This window comes from Macaca fascicularis, chromosome 1 (assembly GCF_037993035.2).
Source record: "Macaca fascicularis isolate 582-1 chromosome 1, T2T-MFA8v1.1".
Taxonomy (NCBI): domain Eukaryota; kingdom Metazoa; phylum Chordata; class Mammalia; order Primates; family Cercopithecidae; genus Macaca; species Macaca fascicularis.
This window is the reverse complement of record NC_088375.1, coordinates 36,843,560-36,868,497: the sequence shown is the minus strand read 5'-3', so window position 1 is coordinate 36,868,497 and position 24,938 is coordinate 36,843,560. Positions and strand designations below refer to the sequence as shown.

Genomic DNA, 24,938 nt, shown 5'->3' with positions numbered 1-24,938 from the left:
TAATTTGAGACGGAGTCTCGTTCTGTCCCCAGGCTGGAGTGCAGTGGTGCAATCTCGGCTCACTGCAACCTCCGCCTCCCGGGTTCAAGTGATTCTCTCCTGCCTCAGCCTCCTGAGTAGCTCTACAGGGGCGCACCACCAAGCCCGGCTAATTTTTATATTTTTAGTAAACAGGGTTTCACCATGTTGGCCAGGATGGTCTCAATCTCTTGACCTCGTGATCCGCCAGCCTCGGCCTCCCAAATGGGATACAGGCGTGAGCCACCGCGCCCGGCCTATTTATTTGAGATGGAGTCTTGCTCTGTCTCCCGGACTGGAATGCAACGGCACAATCATGGCTCACTGCAACCTCACCTCCTGGGTTCAAGCAATTCTCCTGCCTCAGCCTCCGGAGTAAGCTGGGACTACAGGTGAGAGCCACCATGCTCGGCTAATTATGGTATTTCTAGTAGTGACGGGGTTTCATCATATTGTCCAGGCTGGTCTCGAACTTCTGACCTCAAGTGATCGGCCCACCTCGGCCTCCCAAAGTGCTGGGATGACAGGCGTGAGCTACCGCGCCTAACCTCACTATTACTTTTTCAAAGTTCCTTAAAACCAAAGACCAGGAACCAAAAAAAAATACAACTATTGATATTTAAAATAGGGTGAATTTAAAACCATATATAAATCAACATTTGAAAAAAATTATAAACAGTATTTAGATGGAGTAGTGAAACAGGACTCTGACTCAAAATACAGTAAAAGGAATGACTTCTTGCTTTATTTAAGCAAGCGTGTTAGAAAAATGTAGCCAATCAAGGTATTCTGAGTATCAGATTTAAAAAACCGGTGAATGGAAGGTGATTTCTGTCTTACGGCCATGACTGTTTATGACTTCAGAATCATCGAAGTTTACCTCTCGTCCCTTCCGTGGCTACAGACACTAACTTTTTGCTCTCAGACGTTGATGCAGAGTTTAGCGGGGTGGAGGGCGTTTTCGGGAGAGACATAATAAACAATGCCTCCTATCTCTTTACTAATTTGAAATAGTCCTCCGGAAAGCTAATTTAGACACAAATCAGCGCCGCACTGGGACTACTTGCAGGCTGCCACATAATCCTGCAGGGAGAGGAAAAAAGAAAAAAAAGAAAGAAAAAAGATGACACCCATTGAGTATTTAGGTTCAGATCGTAGTTTAGAATTCATCTAGCATGGTTTTCCTTCTTCGGGGCGACCTCTATGTTCTGGGGTTATCTGTTGCGACTGAGAGGCCTTAGTGGACCGTCAGGTCAGGGTCAGGGAGCAGGGCAGGAAAGACCCGCTTGGCGGACCCGCAGACCGCCGGCACCCCTGGTGGGCGACACTCGCTGCAGGCGGCTCGGCTGGGGACCCCAACCTTCCCCACAGGCAGCGTTCTCGCGCGCCAGTTCCACAAACTCGGGAGTTGGGCAGGCCTCGCACTGTTTCTTGGTTAAAAATGACTGGAAAGGGACACCCGCTATCCTACCCACACATTGCGTACCCCGCCAGCATCCGGTCACTACCTCCTTTGCTGGAACGCCTGTTTGTCGTCATAGAAACCCAGGACCCCGAGGTTTAGCGCCCTCGATAGGGGCTGCCTTCAGCGGTGCCGGCGGAGGAGGCAGACAGCTAAGACAATCCCTACAGCCTCTCGGAGTTTCTTGTGTTCTAAATAGCAGCATAGGTTCAGTAGCAAAGAAGAAAAACGTTTAATCCGGCCGTTGTCACGGAATCCGAAAGTGTCTCACCCCGGGGCTTCCTGCTGCGGGCCAGGCCAGTGCGCAGGCGCCGGCGGGGGTTAGCCCGAGGGGTCTACACCTGTAGCCAGTGATGCACGCGGGTTCAAGCAAGGGTCTTCTAAGAGTTGTTTCCATCTTTCTAGGTCTCTTTTTTGTTGCTTTGCATATTTTTCTTTCTTTTTCCTTCCTTCTTTCCTGCCTTCCGTCCTTTTTCCTTTTTCCTGAGACGGAGTTTCGCTCTTGTCGCCCAGGCTGGAGTTCAATGGCGCGATCTCAGCTCACTGCAACCTCCATCTCCTGGGTTCAAGCAATTCTCCTGCCTCAGCCTCCCAAGTAGCTGGGATTACAGGCACACGCCACCATGCCCGGCTAATTTTGTATTTTGTTTTTGTTTTTGTTTTGTTTTGTTTTGAGACGGAGTCTCGCTCTGTTGCCCAGGCTGGAGTGCAGTGGTGCGATCTCGGCTCACTGCAACCTCCACCTCCCGGGTTCAAGCGATTCTCCTGCCTCAGCCTCCTGAGTAGCTGGGACTACAGGCGCGGTACACCATGCCCGGCTAATTTTTGTATTTTTAGTAGAGATGGGGTTTCATCATGTTGGCCAGGCTGGTCTCAAACTCCTGACCTCGTGATGCGCCCGCCTCGGCCTCCCAAAGTGCTGGGGTTATAGGCATGAGCCCCCGCGCCTGGACATTTTGCGTATTTTTCTAAAAACCAGACTCAGGGGGGATGTTGGTTAATAAACTCTGGGTCCCTTACTGGGTAAGCCGTTCGGTGCTTTACATTCGGTCACGTCTTCCTTGGACCCTTAAAGGCCTCCCTTCAGAGCACAAGGAAGGCCTCCTGGGTCCAGATTTTTCACCCCCTTGGGGCCGGGAAGGAGGATTGAAGTTAGGTGGAACCAGCTCAGGCATAATTGTCGGGAAGTCTGGCGTAAAAACCTGACCTCAGGAAAGAATACCATCATTTTTAGTAGAGACGGGGTTTCTCCACGTTGGTCAGGCTGGTCTGGAACTCCCGACCTCAGGTGATCCTCCCGCTTCGGCCTCCCAAAGTGCTGGGATTACAGGCATGAGCCACCGCGCCCGGCCATGGCATAATTTCATATTAAGGCAGAGATTTAGTGCCAAATAATGAACTGCCGGGAGAAGCCCAGCGTCTAGTTGCTTCCAGACGGGCAGAAAACTATCTTATTCAATAACTATATTCCTTAGCACCAACTACAATGCCTGGACAAACATGAAAATCGGTTGGACAGTTCTCTTTTGTGTTGACAGAATTGTGCTGTGGTATGGTGATCATACATAATGTCAGAGGAGTTTGAACCACAGCAACTCCATCTTGAATAGGAGCTGGGTAAAATAAGGCTGAAACCTACTTGGCTGCATTCCTAGATGGTTAAGGCATTCTAAATCACAGGATTAGATAGCAGGTCATAAAGACCTTGCGATAAAACAGGTCGCAGTAAAGAAGCCGGCTAAAACCCACCAAAAACTAGATGGCCACGAGAGTGACCTCTGGTTGTCCTCACTGCTATCCTCCCACCAGCGCCATGACAGTTTACAAATACCATGGGAATGTCAGGAAGTTACCCTATAAGGCCTAAAAAGGGGAGGAATGAATAATCCACCCCTTTGTTTAGCATATCAAGAAAGAACCATAAAAATGTGTAACCAGCAACCCTCAGGGCTGCTCTATGGAGTAGTCATTATTTATTCCTTTATTTTCCTAATGAACTTGCTTTGCACTGTGGACTCGCCCTGAACCCCCTTTCCTGTAACAATATGATTTACTGAGACTGGAAACAAAGGAGGAAGACCAGATTTGGAGGAGGACTTTGGAGAAGGATCCGTTTAGGACTTGTGGATATGTTAAGTTTGCAGTAAGACTGAGATATCTGGGTGGAAATGAGGAGTAACTATTTGATTATACATTAATACATGGGTCTGAAGCTCTCAGCAAAGGCCTGTGTTAAAGTTGAATGGATAAGGCAGGGCGTGGTGGCTCATGTCTGTAATCCTAGCACTTTGGGAGGCTGAGGTGGGTGGATCATTTGATGTCAGAGACCAGCCTGATCAACATGGTGAAACCCTGTCTCTCTACCAAATACAAATACCAAATACAAAAATTAGCCCGGCGTGGTGGCACATGCATGTAGTCCCAGCTACTCGGGAGGTTGAGACAAGAGAATCGCTTGAAGCCGGGAGGTGGAGGTTGCAGCGCCATCACATTCCAGTCTGGGCGACAAGAGTGAAACTCCCTCTCAGAAAAAAAAAAAAAAAAAAAAAAGGTTGGATGAGTGGCTGGGTGTGTTGGCTCATGCCTGAGTAATCCCAGCACTTTGAGAGGCTTAGGCTAGAGGATGGCTTGAGGCCAGGAATTTGAGACCAGCTTGGACAACACGGCAAGACCCCATCTCTACAAAACAAAACAAAAAAAGTTGAATAGATGAGGCATAAACAAAAACAGTACTATCACTATCAAAAAATACAGTTGCTACTCATAGGGTAACTCCTCTCCTAATTTTTAATTATACCAAGAGAATCTTAAAATGGAGTAATACTATTAAGGTCTTCGATGGAAAATACCATAGCAAAATGTAAGCTGAGTAGGTAAGAATCTTCCTAAACAGAAAACCTCAAAACGTGTAAAAGTGATGGTCAGAGTCAATTTTTTTTTTTTTTGAGATGGAGTCTCGCTGTCGACCAGGCTGGAGTGCAGTGGTGTGATTTTGGCTTACTGCAACCTCTGCCTCCTGGGTTCAAACGATTCTCTGGAGCCTCGGCCTCCTGAATAGCTGGGATTACAGGCACCCGCCACCATGCCCAGCTATTTTTTGTATTTTTAGTAGAGAGGGGATTTCACCACATTGGCCAGGCTTGTCTTGCACTCCTGACCTCAGGTGATCTGCCCGCTTTGGCCTCCCAAAGCGGTGGGAATACAGGCATGAGCCACTACGCCTGGCCTATCAATTCATTTTCGAAGTGCATGGGCAGGGATTTATACACACATTTGCAGGCACTTAGAACATGCAAAGCTCCCTAAAGGAATCTGCAGGGGAAGTGGGCCAGTATTTGTATGTAATGTAGCTAAAAAAAGAAGGTACCAATTAGAAACTTTCTTTTTTTTCTTATTATTTTTGACACTCTGTCACTCAGGCTGGAGTGCAGTGGTGCAACCTAGGCTCACCGCCTCCCAGATTCAAGCAATTCTCCTGCCTCAGCCTCCCGAATAGCTGGGATTACAGGCACGTGCCACCATGCCCTGCTAATTTTTATATTTGTAGTAGACATGGGGTTTCACCATGTTGGCCAGGCTGGTCTCAAACTCCTGACCTCAAGTGATAAGCCCACCTCGGCCTCCCAAAGTGCTGGGATCACAGGTGTGAGCCACCACACGGGGCCTCCAATTAGCAACTTTTAAAAGCAGACACTGAAAAGGAAATCTAGGCATTACTCAGCCAAACACTTTCCAAGGGAAAGAGTAGCTTCTAGTATTGCTTCCACACAAGAAGGGCATCCCTAAAATTGAATGATGTCTGACTTTATCATTCAGTTCACACATGGGCATGCCTACAGGAAGAAATATGCTTTTGTCTTGTTCATATGTCTTCAGTGCATACATAGCACAGTATCTGACAAACGATTATGCAGTCTGTGAAAATCAATTCATCTTTCTCATTGTGTACTAAGTCGGGCTTCTACAGAGAGCAAATTCAATGATTATGCCAACCTTGAGTATGCTACTCTGAGTGATTTCTCATAGTAACTTTACCAACTTATATGTTTTATAAATCAGATGCATGAATTTGGTTGAGTTCAAATGATAGCCATCCAAGCCTAAAGTGACAAAACTCTAAGCTTTCATAAATTCATCAGAAAAAATTCCAACACTATTGCTTTGCCTCTAGCAGCAATGAACAACAGCCACTGGGTCCAAGAAACAGGGGCAGAATTAACTTCTGAGAGGATTTCCCCCTTCCCACTCCTTTAGCATTGCAGAGCCAGGTGGGTATAGCTAGGTCATCAAGAGTAACTAGACAGTATTCCTTGACTGTTGCTATCATATGTGCTTCCACCAACAAAATGTTGCAATGTCAAGTATTCCTCATAATAGGCTCCTATTATGAGTAGATTCTTCGGAGAAAGGGTGTCTTCGTCTGAGCTGCCATAACAGAATACCTGGGACTGGGTAATTTATAAAGAAGAGAAATTTGGCTGGGTGCAGTGGCTCATGCCTGTAATCCCAGTACTTTGGCAGGCTGAGGCGGGTTGATCACTTGAGGTCAGGAGTTCAAGACCATACTGGCTGACATGGTGAAACTCTGTCTCTATTAAAAATACAAAAATTAGGTGGGCATGGTGGCCGGCGCCTGTAATTCCAACTACTCAGGAAGCTGAGGCATGAGAATTGCTTGAATCCAGGAGGCGGAGGTTACAGTGAGCCGAGATCATGCTTCTGCACGCCAGCCTGGGTGACAGAGTGAGACTCCGTCTCAAAAACAAAACAAAAACCTGTGAAGGTATCTAAGAAAGCATCACCATGTTGGCCAGGCTGGTCTCGAACACCCAACCTCAAGAAATCCACCTGCCTCAGCCTCCCAGTGCTGGGATTACAGGCATGAGCCACCGCGCCCGGCCCCTTCACAGGTTTTAAAAGGCCAAGAGCAAAAGGAATTAAGCAACAAATAACGGCCTCAAGAAAGAGAGGCAGCAGAAGAATCACCGTCACTGCTTTTCTTGAGCCAAGTACGAAATCACAATTGGGCCCCACAATTGATTGGTAACCTTTAACACAGTCCCCTTCATTAGCCTGGACAAGAAAGTCCTGGTCAGTTGTTTGCCTTCTCTTTTGGCTATATTCAGCATATAAAGTTGCCTGTTATCAAGATGAACAGCATTTATGAACATGAACCATAGAGTTAATACTGAATACACTTGAAGTTGCTTTTAAAACAGACTTGGTTTCTGGCCGAGTGCAGTGGCTCATGTCTGTAATCCCAGCACTTTGGGAAGCCGAGGCAGGCGAATGACCTGAGGTCAGGAGTTCAAGACCAGCCTGGGCAATATGGTGAAACTCCGTCTCTACTAAAAAATACAAAAATTAGCCAGACATGGTGATGCGTGCCTGTAATCCCAGCTGCTGGGGAGGCTGAGGCAGGAGAATCGCTTGAACCTAGGAGGCGGAGGTTGCAGTAAGCTGAGATCACACCACTGTACTCCGGCCTGGGCAACAGAATGAGACTCTGTCTCAAAGATACAAAAAAATAAAAAATAAACTAGGTTTCTTCCAAATATATTTACCACATTCGCATGTGCAGTATTTTGCCGTTTTTGTATATTTTTAAATTTAAAAATGTTTAAGTTAATGCTAATACAACTCATACTAAACAAAGTATTGGTACTAGTGATCAGACAAGGACTTGCAGGGGGAGACGGGAATAGGAATTCAGGAAAATAACCTACAAGAATGAATCAGAAAAGACATCTTTAACTATAGAAAAACCTTTAATAACAACTTCAGATTTACATGACCCTTCCGCTGCTCAGAACACTATGGATTAACACACACACTGGAAAGATACAGACACAGGAATCTGCTGCACTACCCCAATTGGCAGAGTCTTGACTGGGGCTTCAGCTCCTTTCTCAATCCAAAACTGGCACCTTTGCCCATGGAAATTCAAACTGCATCTCTAAATGATGGGGTGCATGAACTGTCTGCTTCAAAGGTATTTAAAAACAAACAGGAAGTACAGCTACCATTTCATTAAGCAACCACCACCACAAAGCATGGTGCAGTATCTACTAGCTTAAAGTTTATCACTCCATTAGGGCTTATTGACAGCAGAAATGTGAATGTAGTCATGTAGAAATAAGGAAGAGAGCACTTAGGAAAAAAAAAGTACAGAGTAAGTTTTAGAGTTTTTTAAACTTTAATAATATGCTTGACTAATATAGTCAAAAGTGATATGCACTCGTGAAATTAACCCATTTTCTCAAGTCCAAATTAGCTATTAAAGTCTGTATATTTTACCAAAAACATACAAGGATTTAGTACACTATATAGATTATATAGTTTTCCTACCAACCTAAAGCTTATCAACTTTATTATTGTCTACTGACTTTCAAACTAGGCATTAAATTTAGGGTGGGAAAGAAGTGATACACTCTGTTTCAACTACGGTAGTTGCATGTTATCCTCTCTTTAAACCGGGCTTATATGTAAGTTGTTTTTTTTTTTTTTTTTAAATACAGGGTCTCACTCTGTTGCCCATGGCTCTGAAATGGAGGGAACTGGGACATAAATGTTTTGAGGAATAAAATGGTGTGATCACAGGTCACAAGTCACTGAAGCCTCCATCTCCTGGCTTGAAGCTATCTTCCCACCACAGCCGATTGAGTAGCTGGGACTACAGGCGTGCACCATCACGCCTGGCTAATTTTTGTATTTTTTGTAGTGACAGGGTTTCGCGATGTTGCCCAGGCTGGTCTCAAACTTCTGGGCTCAAGCAATTGTCCTGCCTTGGCCTCTCAAAGTATTGGGATTAAAGGCATGAGCCACTACACCTGCTATATGTAACTTTATTTCAACAAAGGGCCCCGGCCGGGCGCGGTGGCTCAAGCCTGTAATCCTAGCACTTTGGGAGGCCGAGACGGGCGGATCACGAGGTCAGGAGATCGAGACCATCCTGGCTAAAACGGTGAAACCCCTTCTCTACTAAAAAATACAAAAAACTAGCCGGGTGAGGCGGCGGGCGCCTGTAGTCCCAGCTACTCGGGAGGCTGAGGCAGGAGAATGGCCTGAACCCGGGAGGCGGAGCTTGCAGTGAGCTGAGATCCGGCCACTGCACTCCAGCCTGGGCAACAAAGCAAGACTCCGTCTCAAAAAAAAAAAAAAACACAAAACAAAAGGGCCCCAACACTGTATTACCTGATAGAAACTTTAATAATGATTAAAAAAAAAAAAAGTCAAATCCTTATATAAACTTCACCCAAAACATTCACTTTGGCCAGGTGCATGGCTCATGCCTGTAATCCCAGCACTCTGGGAGGCTGACGCTGGCGGATCATGAGGTCAGGAGTTCGAGACCAGCCTGACCATCATGGTAAAACCCCATCTCAACTAAAAATACAAAAATTAGCCGGGCATGGTGGCAGGCACCTGGAATGCCAGCTACTCGGGAGGCTGAGGCAGAACTGCTTGAACCGAGGAGGCAGAGGTTGCAGTGAGCCGAGATCACACCACTGCACTCCAGCCTGGTGACAGAGCAAGACTCCGTCTCAAAAAACAAACCAACACTTTATTCCTCAGAACATTTATGTCCAGTTCCCTCCATTTCAGAGGCATAAAGCCCTGAGATAAGATACATAAAACAATACCCAGAACAGACCTTTGTATGTTTAGTGTATGTATACATACCATATGTAGCATGGGTTATGTAGTGCTACATAAATTACATGAAATTTTGCATAGTATTAGTAAGCAAGTCACTGAAACTTTATTAACAAAAGTATGGGCCTGGCCTGGTGGCTCATGCCTGTAATCCCAAAGCTTTCAGCAGTGGGAGGTTTGCTTGAGGTGAGGAGTTGGAGACAAGCCTGGGCAACATGGTGAGACCCCACCTCTACAAAAAAACAAATCAATTAGCTGGGTGTGGTGGTAGGCACTTGTAGTTCTAGGTACTTCAGAGCACTATTTGAGTCCAGCAGTTTGAGACTGCAGCGAGCTATGATCACGCTACTACCCTCCAGCCTGGGCGACAGAGTGAGGCCCTGTCTCTTTAAAAACAAAAACAAAAACAAAGCCGGGCGCGGTGGCTCACGCCTGTAATCCCAGCACTTTGGGAGGCCGAGGTGGGTGGATCACGAGGTCAGGAGATTGAGACCATCCTGGCTACACAGGTGAAACCCCGTCTCTACTAAAAATATTTTAAAAAGCAGCCGGTCATAGTGGCGGCTGCCTGTAGTCCCAGCTACTCAGAAGGCTGAGGCGGGAGAATGGAGTGAACCCAGGAGGCGGAGCTTGTAGCCAGCCGACATTGCGCCTCTGCACTCCAGCCTGGGTGACAGAGCAAGACACCGTCTCAAAAAAAAAAAAAAAAAAAAAACCACAAAAAAAACAAAACAAAAACAAAAACAAATAGTATGAGCTATCTTCCATTAAAATATTGATTCTGGAGCCAGGAGCCAGGAGCTATGGTTCACAACTATAATCCCAGCACTTTGAGAGGCTGAGGCAAATAGATCCCTTGAGTCCAGGAGTTTGAGACCAGCCTGGGCAACATGGTGAAACCCCATCTGTACAAGAGAAAAAAAAACTGGCCTGGGCGACAAAGCAAGACTCTGTCTCAAAAAAAAAAAAAAAAAAAAAAAAAAAAAATTAGGACAGCCTCAGTTTTCTAATTAAATTCTAACACGAGGAAAGCGACTTTACCTGGACAGTTTTAGTACATGAATCTACCAACAAACAAAACAAAACTCCATTTTGCATCATTATTCAAGATTGAGAATAAAAGGATCTAACAAATTTATCCTCATACATAAAGGTACTAGAAGGTCAAGTTAGAGATCTAATGAGAAAGTGAAATATATACTACATAGTTGTTCTGTTGGTTAATATGCCCAAAATAATAGTTATTATCATTACATCTTACAGACACAAAAGCTTTAAGCTTATTACTTTAAAATAAATCTTCCCAAAACATTAACAAGATATTTTAGTTTTTATTTCTTTAAAGAGTATGGGGGTGGTTTCAAGAAAAGACTTTTGCTAAAAGCAGCTAGCAATAAGATTATGGCTATCAAACCAGTTTCTTTCACAGAAAGTGAGCATTCCTTGAAGTGCTACTGTTTTTGAAAGTTTCTTAGAGCAGTCTCAGCATTCTAAACAGTGTATAGTTCTACATATTTGTTGTTGCAATCTTGGGCAGAAAAATCACTAATAACAGGAAACAGAAGCCGGGTACGGTGGCTAACGCCTGTATTCCTAGCACTTTGGGAGGCTGAGGCGGGCAGATCACAAGGTCAGGAGTTTGAGACCAGCCTGACCAACATGGTGAAACCCCGTCTCTACTAAAAATACAAAAATTAGCCGGGCGTGGTAGCATGGGCCTGTAATCCCAGCTACCCAGGAGGCTGAGGCAGGAGAATCGCTTGAAGCAGGGAGGCAGAGGTTGTAGTGAGCCGAGATCATGCCATTGCACTCCAGCCTGGGCAACAGAGCAAGACTCCGTCTAAAAACAAACAAACAAACAAACAAACAGGAAGCAGAGAGCTTTTTGAAAAATAGCCTTGATCAATCCAACAAATATAGTATTCAGAAACACTACAGAGCAACAAAGTCTTCTCATAAGAGTCATATTTATAGTATTTCTTAACAGAAATATAAACCTAAGAATTCCATTCTTTAGATTCAAAAGATTGGCTTGCTCATAACCAGGCCTTAGAGCAATCTGTTCCCAATATATTTAAAATGCAGTTATAGATTCAAGAGACTGATTCATTTTAATTTTAAGAAAAATGTCAAGAATTACAAGCCATATTAAAGCAAACTAGTTAGGAGGTTATGATTCCATTACAATTACAATACTGTTGTGCAGAACATTACTGCGGGAACATGCAGAATACTTTTTTAAAAATAACCTCCTTTGAGGTGTATTTGTGTCCACTGAAGTTGGATTTAATGTTTGAAAATTACCTAAACTCATCAGTTGTATTGTGAATAAGATACATGATTAAGCCAGATACTTGTGGTTCAAATTAAGTTGTGACTATTAAGAAATTCTACTTACCTTCTTGTGAGACTCAAACTGACTTTAAAACAATTCCAAACAATACCAAGAGAGCCTCTCAAGTGGCTGTTCCAAGTAACAACAATCATTTAAATAATTCGTAAATCTTACTTTGAGTGGAAAGTTGAACTACATGGTCTCTGATACCTCTTCCAATGCTCAATCTTTACAATCATACCTCATACATACAAATAATTTCTACACACATGGTATTAGAAATGGGCATCTTATAAAATGAAAGTATTACATAATAAGAGTACATTTCCTTGAAACCAATCACGTATTAATTTATTCCACCTAAAAACCTACTACAGTTAAAAGTATAATAACTGAGCAAACACAGAAGCCAGCTTCTGGATCCTTAATGATCACTTTAATATGAGTGGAAGTGATTAATACTTATGTTACAGACTCACTAGTCTGCAAAATAATTCAAGATAAAGTCAGTATTTATTAGGCAATAAAATAATTGTTCCAAAGGATATTTCTAAATAACTTCAAAGAAGTTATTACCATAAAGTTAAAAAGGAATATCATCCATGTTAAGTTTGTGATAAAATAATTTAAACACATGATTGACTCTACAAATCTTTTTTACAAATTACTTCGGAAGTTATAAGAGGAAATGTTTTTCTTTTTCCTCTGCTATCTCTTATTTTTTCCTTCCTACTTCTGATCCCCTTAATATACAGTATTATTGATGTAAACTCAAGAATTCATGGTAAAGGCATCTTTTTGCTTCACAGAAATCATGATCTATAGAGAAAACAAGGTAAAAACAGGAAAATTGAACTTTTTTCAAAAAAATTACAGGCTATATAACATTATCTTTGGAAAACAGACTTTTTTTTTCTACTAGAAATAGCAAAAATCGTTCTACATTTTTTCTTCCCCAATTGCATGTTTAATTAGCATACATTCCAACAGTGTGCATGAAAAAAATTCTAAGCCAGAGGTATTTAAGTGATTTCTTCCTAAGCGTTTTGGCTAATTCAGTGGCCAAGAAACAATGATGTTTATTCTCTGATTGGACGGAGTCAAGAAACAAAACAGATATAATTACCAAGGGATAAAGCTGATATGACCCAGCAACAATCTGTCATTACTTCAGCTATTAGTCTGCCTTCTCCCTCGACCTAGCCCCACAAAAAAAGTTCTGCTCTGCCTAAGTGTACAGGACTCCAGTGAACTTCCAACAGTTTTGCTTCAAGTGACCTAAGAATGGAGTAGTGAGTCATCTGTAAAGCCTGGAGTGGTTCAAATAACACAGATAACTTCAGTAGCAACTGGAAACAGCTGGCTCCAAATCAGGGAGAATACTCAATCTTCAGTGACAAGAAGGAAACAAAGTCCAAGCTTCTAAAACACGTAACGACAAGTCCAGGAACGTGGCCGGACATAATCCAAAAATGTGGGCTGCAGTGGGGAAAAATAAGAATGGAAAAATAATTTATTTGTGTACAGAGTAGAGGAGGTGTGGAGGTAGACAGGGGATGTTAATATGATACATTGTACATCTCTAAAATGCCTCCCACCATTTCAATAACCCTCAAGGTATAAGCAGCTCACTAATTCAAAAGATGTTCAGTACTTTTATCTATAACACAGATTTATTCAATTTAGATGCTTCACATAAAGCTTTTAAAGTCCAGTAAACTATACACAATTGTGTGGACTTTGACCAGTTTCTAAATAGGCACTATTTCTTTCTGTATCTTTTATTTTAGCACAGCCCTATTTTAGTACCTTAAAATCTAAATGGTGGTTAAGGACGACAAATATATATATATAAATGACTAATACAAGGTTTAAAATTACTGAACTATCGAAAGGAGGAGCAAATGAAGCACTACAAAAGTTCAGAAATAGGAAAGAGAGGGAAGCAGGCATTTGAAAAATCATCATGGAAGATGTGGCATCCAAATTGGATTTTGATAGGAGAATAAAATCTGATATGTGGAATCCAGGTGACCAGGGACAGTCGAGAGCAATTACTTCAGATGAACAAAGGAGATCAGTATGAAATAAAGAGGGGGAGTTGAGGCAGCCTAACAGACATAGGATACACAGAAAGAGGGGAAGCTTTGGAGAGGAAACTGATTTCATTATGGACATCTTCAGTTACAGATGCCTATGAGAAATACCCAGGAAATATATCAAGAAGGCATCTCCTCCAAACCTGGAAGGTTGTAGGGATTGAATGACTTAGTAGTAGGGCCACCAAATTTAGCAAATGTAAGTACAGGATGCCTAGATAAACTTGAGACAAATAGCTCTATCTGTCATATTTTTTTGTAATTTACTGAAAAAGGCAGAATATAGGACATTTGGGGTGTTCTAAGAAACCCCATACAGGAGGCAGGACAAAAGTATTAAATACAGGACATGCCCTATATACACAAAAAGCCTGGCAATCCTACTTCTTAGGGTGTTTCCATCATGAAATTCTATCCATAACTATAAGCAGTACTTTCAGCTAGTGCTAATAGATTTAATTAACCAGATCACATCAATTAAATTAACCAGTGTTTGCTAGAAAATTCCTAAGTCTATATCCTATACTATGTTACTTGAAAATAAAATTCTTAAAAAAAAAAAAAGCCATCCTCCTAAAATCTGTACCCATGTATAGCTAAAAACTAAAGTCCTAAGAATAAATGAAACCTGAATATAATTACCCAAAACCAAAAACAAAAATAGAATCAAGAGTAATGGAAGGCACCTCAGTGTTGTCCAAGAGTTTATTTAGAAGGAAGTAAAAAAAAAAAAAAAAAAAAAGAGGCCGGGCGCGGAGGCTCAAGCCTGTAATCCCAGCACTTTGGGAGGCCGAGACGGGCAGATCACGAGGTTAGGAGATGGAGACCATCCTGGCTAACACGGTGAAACCCCATCTCTATTAAAAAATATAAAAAACTAGTCGGGCAAGGTGGCGGGTGTCTGTAGGCCCAGCCACTTGGGAGACTGAGGCAGGAGAATGGCATAAACCCAGGAGGCGGAGCTTGCAGTGAGCTGAGATCCGGCCACTGCACTCCAGCCTGGGCGACAGAGCGAGACTTTGCCTCAAAAAAAAAAAAAAAAAAAGAAGATATGTTTTAGGTGGTGGTAGTAGGGACATACATGGCATTAGGAAAACCCTGGAGAATACTTAGAAGCGGCTGGCTGGGCGCGGTGCCTCCAGCACTCTGGGAAGCTGAGGTGAGAGGATCATGAGGTCAGGAGATTGAGACCATCCTGGCTAACATGGTGAAACCCCATCTCTACTAAAAATACAAAAAAATAGCGGGCATGGTGACATGCTCCTGCAATCCCAGCTACTTGGGAGGCTGAGGCAGGAGAATCGCTTCAATCTGGGAGGCGGAGGCTGCAGTGAGCTGAGATAGAGCCACTACACTCCAGCCTGGGCGACAGAGTGAGACTCGGTCTCAAAAAAAGAAAAAAGAAAAAAGAAAAAGAAAAAAATTAGAAGGGGCTTAAGAAAAGGCAGTAAAAGAAGAAAACCAAAAACTAGGAGAGTTAAATGTGAAGAAAACTAAACAAAAGGAAAAACTTCAAGTACAGTAAGATCAGATAATGAACGAATGCTTTTACTCCTCATTTCCCTCTCTTTAACACTAATTCATCATAATCTCCACTACTATCCTCCTCAACATTGCCCACCAACTCTCACAATCAGAGAATAAACAGGTTCTTTTGCACTCCAACCAGATTGGTGACTCACATTTTTCAGAGGACAGTGCTGACGTGCATACCACTCTTGAGAATAAAAGCAGAGTAAGACTCCATTGCCCAAGAAAAGAGAAGTCCACATCATAACATTCCAAATTGGCTTTTTCCGACTATCATTGACAATGAAGTTGAAAGCCACTAAAGACAGAAAGGCAACAAAGAAACATACAGTTATCAGAGGTCAGAAGTTCGAGACCAGCCTGGCCAACACGGTGAAACCCCATCTCTATTAAAAATACAAAAATTAGCCAGGTGTGGTGGTGTGCGCCTGTAATTCCAGCCACTCGGGAGGCTGAGGCAGGAGAATCACTTGAAGCAGAGAGGCAAAGGTTGCAGTGAGCTGAGATCGTACCACTGCTCTCCAGCCTGGGTCATGACAGTGAAACTCTGTCTCAAAAAAAAGAAAGAAAGAAAGAAATATACAGGTAGCAAAACATAATTTGTCAGAAGATGAGGGGCTTCAGATATATCTGCTGTTATCATTGCATAATCACAGTGAACAACTGTTTATATATTTTTAAATTCTGGTCACTGTTTCTATAAAGAAAAATAAAGCTTCAGTGTTAAAATCAGTAACTTACAAGAAATCAGTGTTTTCAGAACATGTGTATATATATTTCATGGAATTAGAATATTCATATTCCAACTTTTCCCTCTCTACTCACTCAAAAACTTGTCAGTTTTCTAGGGGGTGCATAATCACAATGTTTATGAATAGGAAAGCTGTTTATACAGATAACTTTTATGACCTACCAAATCAGTGTCATCAATGGTCTTCATGAGGTTACCTAGTTCATTTCTCTACTTCAAAGTGTAAACATCTTGAGACAGAGCTGTGTATAATTATTAAAAGTCAATATTCTGACCATCTGATAAACAAGTACTACCTTAAAATGTTACTACTACTATCTAGTTCTCCTACATTGATTTTATAGTTTCCTTTCTATCTGGTTTTCTTTTTTAGCATAGTACCCAGTACTCACAGCACACCAAGATACTTACTTCCAAAGAACATGAAGAGCACAAAGAGCACGGGATAGAAAAAGCTCAAGCAAACAGCCAAGGCATATTCGTGTACTACAGCAGATACAGCAAAGACAGCCAACATGGCAGCAGATTTGAATCTCTTGGAGAAAAACTAAAGAAAAAGGAAAACATTACGAAGTAATTTTTAAAAATTTAAAGCAAGCATGAATTATATAGGATGTAAAATTATATGCCAAAGGTACCTATTATATTTGTACTTAACTTTCTAAGTCTACTCCTTGGATTAATCCAAATCTATTAAAATAATTACAAATCATATATACTTATAAATACTTATTATTTTTCAAATATGAGTCTATTTTCAAAAGTATCAATAATTTATATTTGTAAGTTATTACAACTGACAAAACATAGTTTTCCTATATAAATGAAACATATTGAATTTCAGTCTTTAGAGTAACACTGTATGGTAGATGGGGCAAGTGTCCTCTCCATTTTTACACATAACAAAACTAAGACTTCAGAAGGAGAAGGGACTTGCCTTATCCATATGTGAAACTACACCTGAATGACAGAATTAGCACTCAAATATTAATACAATGCTATTTCCACCATAAGATGCTGTCACTAAGCCAAATGGTGCCCTCACTTAATAAAAACTGTAATCCAGATACCAGTATTAATCAACCAGGAGATTCAAGATTACATCTCATCAGTCTAAGTATATTCTGCTCTCAAGAATGTCTGAAAGCCAGGTGTCACTGATTAGAGAGATACAAATCCACACAAAGGTGTTTCTCACTGTAGTGTTTCTCAGCTGGGCGCGGTGGCTCACGCTTGTAACCCCAGCACTCTGGGGAGGCCGAGGTGGGTGGATCACCTGAGGTCGGGAGTTCCAGAAGAGCCTGACCAACAACATAGAGAAATGCCATCTCCACTAAAACTACAAAATTAGCTGGGCTGGGTGGTGGGCGCCTGTAATCTCAGCTACTTGGGAGGCTGAGGCAGGAGAATCACTTGAACCCGGGAGGCGGAGGTTGCAGTGAGCTGAGAACATGCCACTGCACTTCAGCCTGGGCAACAAGAGTGGGGAAAAAAAAAAAGTGTTTCTCCACCTTCAACCAAGAAAAACGAATGAAAAAGACCATAGGGAGATTATTTGTTGGCAATGAGATTCATAAGAAACTACCTAGGCCGGGCGCGGTGGCTCACGCCTGTAATCCCAGCACTTTGGGAGGCCGAGGCGGGCGGATCACGAGGTCAGGAGATCGAGACCATCCTGGCTAACATGGTGAAACCCTATCTCTACTAAAAATACAAAAAACTAGCCGGGCGCGGTTGTGGGCACCTGTAGTCCCAGCTACTCGGGAGGCTGAGGCAGGAGAATGGCATGAACCCGGGAGGCGGAGCTTGCAGTGGGCCGAGATCGCGCCACTGCACTCCAGCCTGGGCGACAGAGTGAGACTCCATCTCAAAAAAAAAAAAAAAAAAAAAAAAGAAACTATCTATTATTGGTGGATCATTTCAACTCCAACCTCCATGCATTCTCACTTTGTTACGTAAGATAAAATTCAGAGCAAAAGACACAGTATTAGACCTACTACTGTACACAGTGGTTTCTAAGCAGCACCATTCAAAGCAGGTTTCTACATGTAAATTTCTCAAAAGAAAACTGAAAATATACTATCACCCTTTCCTCATGAACAATTAAATATAACTTCTTCCATCTGTATAATACTCATACTTTCTGAAAAAGAATTTCTATTTCTTAAATAACATTAACTTAAATCTTGCTGCTTACCCAGAGAAAGTCCTTGTAAGCATAGTAATATAGCCAGTCATGGACCACCACATTCCAGGTTCTGTAATAGTTAGAGTATGACGTGGAGTTCCACCAATCCTGAGGGAAAAAGTAAAGGTATAAAACTATACACACACACACACACCACCCAAAAGCAACCCCCCCTGACTTTCCCAAAGAACACATGTAACAGAAAAACCAAAGTACACTGTGATAAACTGTTGGTTCATATGCTGATGACAGAAAAATCTTCAAAGGCATTTTGGTTATTAATGTTGAATATGACATGAATTCTCGTACTATGTATGATTTAGTTCCTAGGTTCATACACAACACACAGAACCATTTAAGTCTATGTCCATCTGAACAGCAATCAGTAAGCCCCACCCCCCTTACCTTGCTAGAATGTCATGAGAAAATTCTATGGTCATGAAGACCAGATAGAGTGCTAACACTAGAGAGCTGTTTGGTGGTTACCAGAAATGGCAAAATTACCCAAAGAGTGAGACGGTGGTCACCTCAAAGTCCTGGTATCCCTATATATATTTCTTGCTCCCAATTTTAAGATCAGATGAATGAGATCAGCTATCTAAAATCTGCAATCCGCACTTAATGTTTGAGAAAGAAGTTGGTAGACTTGGAGTGTTGCCAAAAACAAACCAAACTGAAAGAGAGCTTTAGGTAGGGTTAAAGAATGCTATGAGCCATTCTGACTCTAATTCTAGAGCTTTATTCCAACTTTAGAAGCATAAGGATACTATCTGAAGCAAAATTAATACCTTTCAAAACAAAACAGGGAAAAGTTATTTCCCTCATGAACTGCTCAGCTGTCTTAAATGAATAATTTGCTGAGGTCACTCCTACAGAACTAGACGGTCCATTTCAAATGAATGAACACTCAGGGAAGTCTCATGGTGTGCTCTGAACCAATAGTTTCCTACTGGAATCACCAATATATCCTCGCAGGATCCAGCAGAAACCATGTGCTTATGATAAGGGAGCAGACATTAGAGACAGAAGAAAACACAAGGTTATGCTAGTTATATCTGTAACTGAATTTCAGAGAATATTGGCAAAATTTGTAGAAAAGAAAATTATTTCACAATGTTTGTGTGAAAGGCTGGTGACATTGGCCAACAATGTCGAAATACTTAATAATGAGGAAGACAAAAAAATGTGAAAAGAAAGCTAAGTCTAAGTATATACTACCTTATAGAACATCCTGTCGCCAAAGCGTAACATCTCAGCAAAGGCATTGAGCCAGCAGTGCAAAAAGGCAAAAAAAGTAAGGAAGAGAATCAGCACACCTAAAAATAAGATTAACAATATTAACAGTCTTTCCAAATAGCTCACATGCCAAGCAACTAATTATATCACATCATTTTATTTAGCTGGTATTATTTTGTAAAATATAAGTTATTATTCCAGTTTACCCATTCCAGAGATGATATGCTTTTGGAGTTAATTATTTTAATTTTAAAACAGTAACTTCCTTCAAAGTGGGTTCAACAAATGACGTTACCTAGTCTGGGTTTTTTGTTTTGTTTTGTTTTTTTGAGACAGAGTCTCACTCTGTCACCCAGGCTGGAGTGCAATGGAGAGATCTCGGCTCACTGCAACCTCCACCTCCAGGGTTCAAGCAATTCTCCTACCTCAGCCTCCCGAGTAGCTGGGATTACAGGCACGTGCCACCACACACGACTAAGTTTTTGCATTTTTAGTAGAGACGGGGTTTCACCATGTTGACCAGGCTGGTCTCAATCTCCTGACCTCGTGATCCACCCAGCTCGGCCTCCCAAAGTGCTGGGATTACAGGCGTGAGCCACCACGCCCAGGCTACCCAGTTTGTTTTTAAGAAATGCCTAGGCCGGGCGCGGTGGCTCAAGCCTGTAATCCCAGCACTTTGGGAGGCCGAGACGGGCGGATCACTAGGTCAGGAGATCGAGACCATCCTGGCTAACACGGTGAAACCCCGTCTCTACTAAAAAATACAAAAAACTAGCCGGGCGAGGTGGCGGGCGCCTGTAGTCCCAGCTAGTCAGGAGGCTGAGACAGGAGAATGGCCCGAACCCGGGAGGCGGAGCTTGCAGTGAGCTGAGATCCGGCCACTGCACTCCAGCCTGGGCGACAGAGCGAGACTCCGTCTCAAAAAAAAAAAAAAAAGAAATGCCTAGATATATGGCTTAACCTGGTACCCAAGGCCCTTTAAAAATCTGGCCCCTATACCCCCGTCTTCAGCAATTGTTTAAAACTGGGGAGAGACTTTGGCCCCTCTCCCCCACAGGACATTTGAAATTCTAGAGACTTTGTTTTTAAGAGACAGGGTCTCACTATGTTGCCCAGGCTGAACTTCAACTCACAGGGCTCAAGTGATCCTCCCACCTTAGCCTCCAGGGTAGCTGGGACTACGGTGCAAGCCACTGCACCAGTGCTGTGACAATTGGAGGAGAGGGAGTTGTGCCACTGGTATCCAGTTGCTAGAGGCCAGGATGCTGCTAAACAGATTATGCCACAATGCAGAAGACTGCCACTCCAAACAAAGAATTAACCAGTCCAAAACGTTAACAGTGACACAGTTAACATAGTGACACAGATAACATTCTAAACATATCTCCAATGATTCTACCCTCTTAAGTGTTGTAAACATCATCCACAACTGGATTTATGCCATTCCAGAATGCTCCACTCCCTTGCATCCATCCCACTACCTAGAATGACCTTTCCACCAATTCTCTGCCAGGCAAATACCTATTTTTCAATACCCAGTATTAAATATTCTCTCTAATACGAAACAAAGGCCATAAGCATTTTGTTTATCCTACTTATGTAGTACATATTACAATATATTGTAAAATATCCATTTATATGTCCACCTCTTTCACTCATTTATTAAAAAATATATATTTATAGAGCATCAACTATGTACCAGACAATATGAGAGAGACTGTGATTGGCTATAAAAGACAATCCTTGATCTCAACAACTTTGCAGCTAGTGAGGAAGACACTCAAGTATGTAACACATATTCTATTTTAGGGACAGATACAGAGTTCATTCAAATAAGTCTTGGGGCCGGTGAGGGAGGGTTACTGTAAGAGGAATGCAAGAGAAGAAAAGAAAGGGAAGGTGATGACACAAAACATTACCAACATTCAATGAGTAAAGGAAAGAGGAAAAGTAAGGGAAACTATAAAAACTCCCAGAGTGTAAAGATAATACATGTCTTGTTCACTTCTGAGTCCTCTGCACCTGGCATAGTACTAGGTACTCATATATCTTTATAATAGACAAAAAAAAAAAAAACACACAATAAATAAATTTAAGAAATCAAGGTATGGCCAGAAAGACAGGAGGAAAATAAGAAATAGTGGTAAAAGGTCAGGCATGGTGGCTCAAGCCTGTAACCCCAGCACTTTGAGAGGCTGAGACAGGAGGATAACTTGAGCCCAGGAGTTTGAGAACGGCTTGGGCAACACAGGGAGACCCCGTCTCTCCAAAAAATAAAAACTTAGCCAGGCGTGGTGGCATGCACCTGTAGTCCCAGCTACTGAGGCGAGAGGAGCACTTGAGCCCAAGAGGTCAAGGCTAGTAAGCCATGATCACACCACTGCATTCAGACTGGGTGACAAAGAGAGACCCGGTTTCAAAAAAAGAGCAAGAAAATAGTGACAAGAGAGATTTCAAAATGTGGTCAGCAGCACCCAATGCTTCATGGAGGTCAACTTGGATAAGGGTTAAAGTACGTCTTAATCCATCCACTGGATTAGAATATGGAGGTTACTAGTAATTTCAACAAAGGGCATTTAAGTGGCTTGGTGGAATCAGGAGCAAGATGACAATGAACTGAATAGTGAACAGGAAGACACAGCATGAATGTGGACTGTTCACTGTCAGAGAAGGCACAACTTGAGTGAAAGCCAGATGAGAGACTGACCTGCGACTGGAAGAAGGATACTTCATTTATAAAACAGATGCAAAAGAGGTCAAGATGGGTATAGACATATAGAAGTTTAGATGAAAAAGTAGGCAAACCAAAGGTGCTCATAGGCAATAGCTTTCTATTTACCTCGTGAATTTATGCATTAATTCACTTGTTAATTACCAAATTAACAAGTACCCACGTTACCTGGCAAGATGGAGTTAAATACACATAGGACCAGAACACGAGCGCTGAAGGGCTCCTGTTTGATATTCCGAAACAAGGGGGCACAAAGTCTTTCAAAGATGTAGTACACATAGAAAAAGCAACCAAAGACCTGGAACATAACAGAGACAGAATTATAATAACGATGGCTTAATAAAATGGAAGGCGATGTTTTTCTCTCCAAAAGAAAGTGCAGATATGACCCTTAAAGTAACGTTCGCATATGTATTCCATTTAACACTAGTATAGAAGACTGCTATAATCCTTCAGAGAGATTACTCAAGCCTAGTTTCTACCATCACTTTTCCTAACCCTTTACCAAATTATATTTTTAAAAGAGCTTACTCTTAGAACCTGTTTTTCCTGCTGCTTAAAACCCGTAACATGGTCGGGTACAGTGGCTCACTCCTGTAATCCTACCACTTTGGGAGGCTGAGGCAGGTTGATGACTTGAGGTCAGGAGTTCGAAACCAGCCTGGCCAACATGGTGAAACCCTATCTCTACTAAAAATACAAAAATTAGCCAGGCGTGGTGGTAGGCACCTGTAATCCCAGTTACTCAGGAGGCTTATGCAGGAGAATCGCTTGAACTCAGGAGGTGGAGGCTGCAGTGAGCCAAGATTGCATCACTGCACTCCGGCCTAGGTGACAGAGCGGGACTTTGTCTAAAAAAAAAAAAAAAAACCCTTTTAACGCAAGAACTTATTTCATAAATGGGCATTTGATTGAGACAATGATTTAAAATGGGATCTTCCAGGATTAATGATTCTGATGGAGGTGGGAGGAAGAATGGGGAAGAGTCAGACCATACCCACATACATATACACCTCCCCCGAGAAACAGGAAGGGGCAAATTAATGTTTACTGACATTACCAACTAGAATTACTTTATAAAATAATACATTCTTTTTTTTTTTTTTTTTTTTTTTTGAGATGGAGTCTTGCTCTGTTGCCCAGGCTGGAATACAGTGGCGTGATCTCAGCTCACTGTAACCTCCATATCCCAGGTTCAAGCAATTCTCCTGCCTCAGCCTTCCGAGTAGCTGAGATTACAGGTACGTGCCACCACGCCAGGCTAATTTTTGTATTTTTAGTAGAGATGGGGTTTCACCATGTTGGTCAGGCTGGTCTCAAACTCCTGACCTCGTGATCTGCCCACCTTGGCCGCCCAAAGTGCTGGGATTACAGGCGCGAGTCACTGCGCCTGGCCTAATATATTCTTTTATTAAAGAAAATTACTTCTGATGTTGGCAAAACAAACACCATTTAGTATAATGGAAATAGTTTAAAAGACTGCGTAATGTCAACAGAAAGCATTCTTAGTTCCCAATTAGATTTAGGTAGATTATATTATTATCATAAATATGAATCCCCATCTCCTAATCAACATACCATAGACAGTTACAAAAACTTACCTGTGCAAACTGCATAGCGACATAACCCCATCTTACAGTGGGATTCCTGAAAAAGAAAGAAACAAAAATAAGGTTTCTAAATAAAGTAATTGAACTTGAATAAAGACCCTCACAATTAATGTTTCTTAGTCAGGCGTGGTGGCTCACACCTGTAATCCAAGCACTTTGGAAGGCAGTGACCAGGAGCTCGAGACCAGCCTGGCCAATATGGTGAAACCCCATCTCTACTAAAAATACAACAAAACTAACTGGGCGTGGTGGCGCACACCTGTAATGCCAGCTACTTGGGACACTGAGGCAGGAGAATCACGTGAACCCAGGGGGCAGAGGTTGCAGGGAGCCAACGTAGCACCACTGGGTGCTACGTTGCAGCCTGGGTGACAGAGCAAGATTCCCATCTCAGAAAAAAAATAAAATAAAATAAATAAATTAATGGTTTTACACACAGAACATCATTTATGACCATATGAAATACTTGATTATTCTGTCAAGAATTACTATAACCAAATTAAACTTCTCTACTCACCATTTGAGGCTTCCCAGGTCAGACAGAAAATGAAAACTCATTCTATATTTTCTATGTCCCTACGTTAACTGGCCCCTGTTTATCTATCCTACCTCACTCATGCCACACTTTTGGTGCTTACCACATTTCTGCTTCATAGTACCATTACCTGGGATAGCTGTCACGGTAGATAAGGGTAGGAGCAAATAAGAAGTACAAATATTGGTTGACTGTAGGTATTGGAACAGTGCCTAGAAAAGGCAAACTATAGTTAGATCAGAGGTTCTTTGATTTTTCACAGCAAAAATAAAGGGGGGGATACAAGGAAGCACATAACAGGGAATAATAAAATGACTTATCAGCTCATGTTCTTTTTTCCTGACCTCTAAAATGACTTCTTATTCTTGCACGAATTGAATTATTACCAGTCTCTTTAAACCAAGTTATTCCTGTGACTGAGATAACTTCTAGAGTGTGAAGCAACAATGTGCAAAGAATAGGCAGGCACAGGTGTAATGAGGCTATTAACATTCCATAAAAATAATGCAAAGTTACAAAAGATAATCAATTTTTTTAAAATTGTAGGTCCAAGGGCAAAGCAGGAATAGTCAGGAAACAATGAAGTAGTCCTCAAAATCAATATGGATCATATATATTTGAAATAAAACACAATCTCTGCAATATATGATGTGACACCCCAGCAAACAACAAAGGGTGAAATATCCAGTCAATAATCCTTTAAACTAATGAAATTACACAAACAAAAGAAAAGAGAGAGAGGAAGGAAGAAAGGAAGGAAGGGAGGGAGGGAGGAAAGAAGGCAGGG

The 24,938-nt window shown here is 42.1% G+C and overlaps 2 protein-coding genes across 11 annotated transcripts in view; both read right to left on the bottom strand.

Moving 5' to 3' along the window:
• AXDND1 (axonemal dynein light chain domain containing 1) overlaps positions 1 to 1,552 on the bottom strand; it is a 171,501-nt gene extending 169,949 nt beyond the window's left edge. Inside the window, exons 1-2 of the mRNA XM_065532054.2 lie at positions 1,527 to 1,552; positions 899 to 1,101 (exon numbers count right to left, since the gene is read on the bottom strand). Coding sequence (XP_065388126.1) covers positions 899 to 992 — 94 coding nt within the window. The 5' untranslated portion in view covers positions 993 to 1,101; positions 1,527 to 1,552. The remainder of the gene's footprint in view (positions 1 to 898; positions 1,102 to 1,526) is intronic.
• A 9,675-nt stretch (positions 1,553 to 11,227) lies between these two features.
• The window catches only part of SOAT1 (sterol O-acyltransferase 1), a 61,224-nt gene continuing 47,513 nt past the window's right edge, over positions 11,228 to 24,938 (bottom strand). For 4 of the 10 annotated variants that reach the window (XM_045393381.3, XM_045393376.3, XM_074025083.1 and 1 more), the window contains 8 exons: positions 24,282 to 24,363; positions 23,608 to 23,653; positions 22,175 to 22,304; positions 19,258 to 19,355; positions 18,049 to 18,147; positions 16,263 to 16,398; positions 15,253 to 15,398; positions 11,228 to 12,950 (listed from right to left, as the gene is read on the bottom strand). In XM_045393381.3, coding sequence (XP_045249316.1) covers positions 12,894 to 12,950; positions 15,253 to 15,398; positions 16,263 to 16,398; positions 18,049 to 18,147; positions 19,258 to 19,355; positions 22,175 to 22,304; positions 23,608 to 23,653; positions 24,282 to 24,363 — 794 coding nt within the window. In that variant the 3' untranslated portion in view covers positions 11,228 to 12,893. Of the gene's footprint in view, positions 12,951 to 15,252; positions 15,399 to 16,262; positions 16,399 to 18,048; positions 18,148 to 19,257; positions 19,356 to 22,174; positions 22,305 to 22,720; positions 22,858 to 23,607; positions 23,654 to 23,875; positions 24,364 to 24,938 lie in introns of those variants that run through there. The other 6 variants (XR_012428192.1, XR_012428184.1, XM_074025152.1 and 3 more) reach the window with 4 other exon arrangements.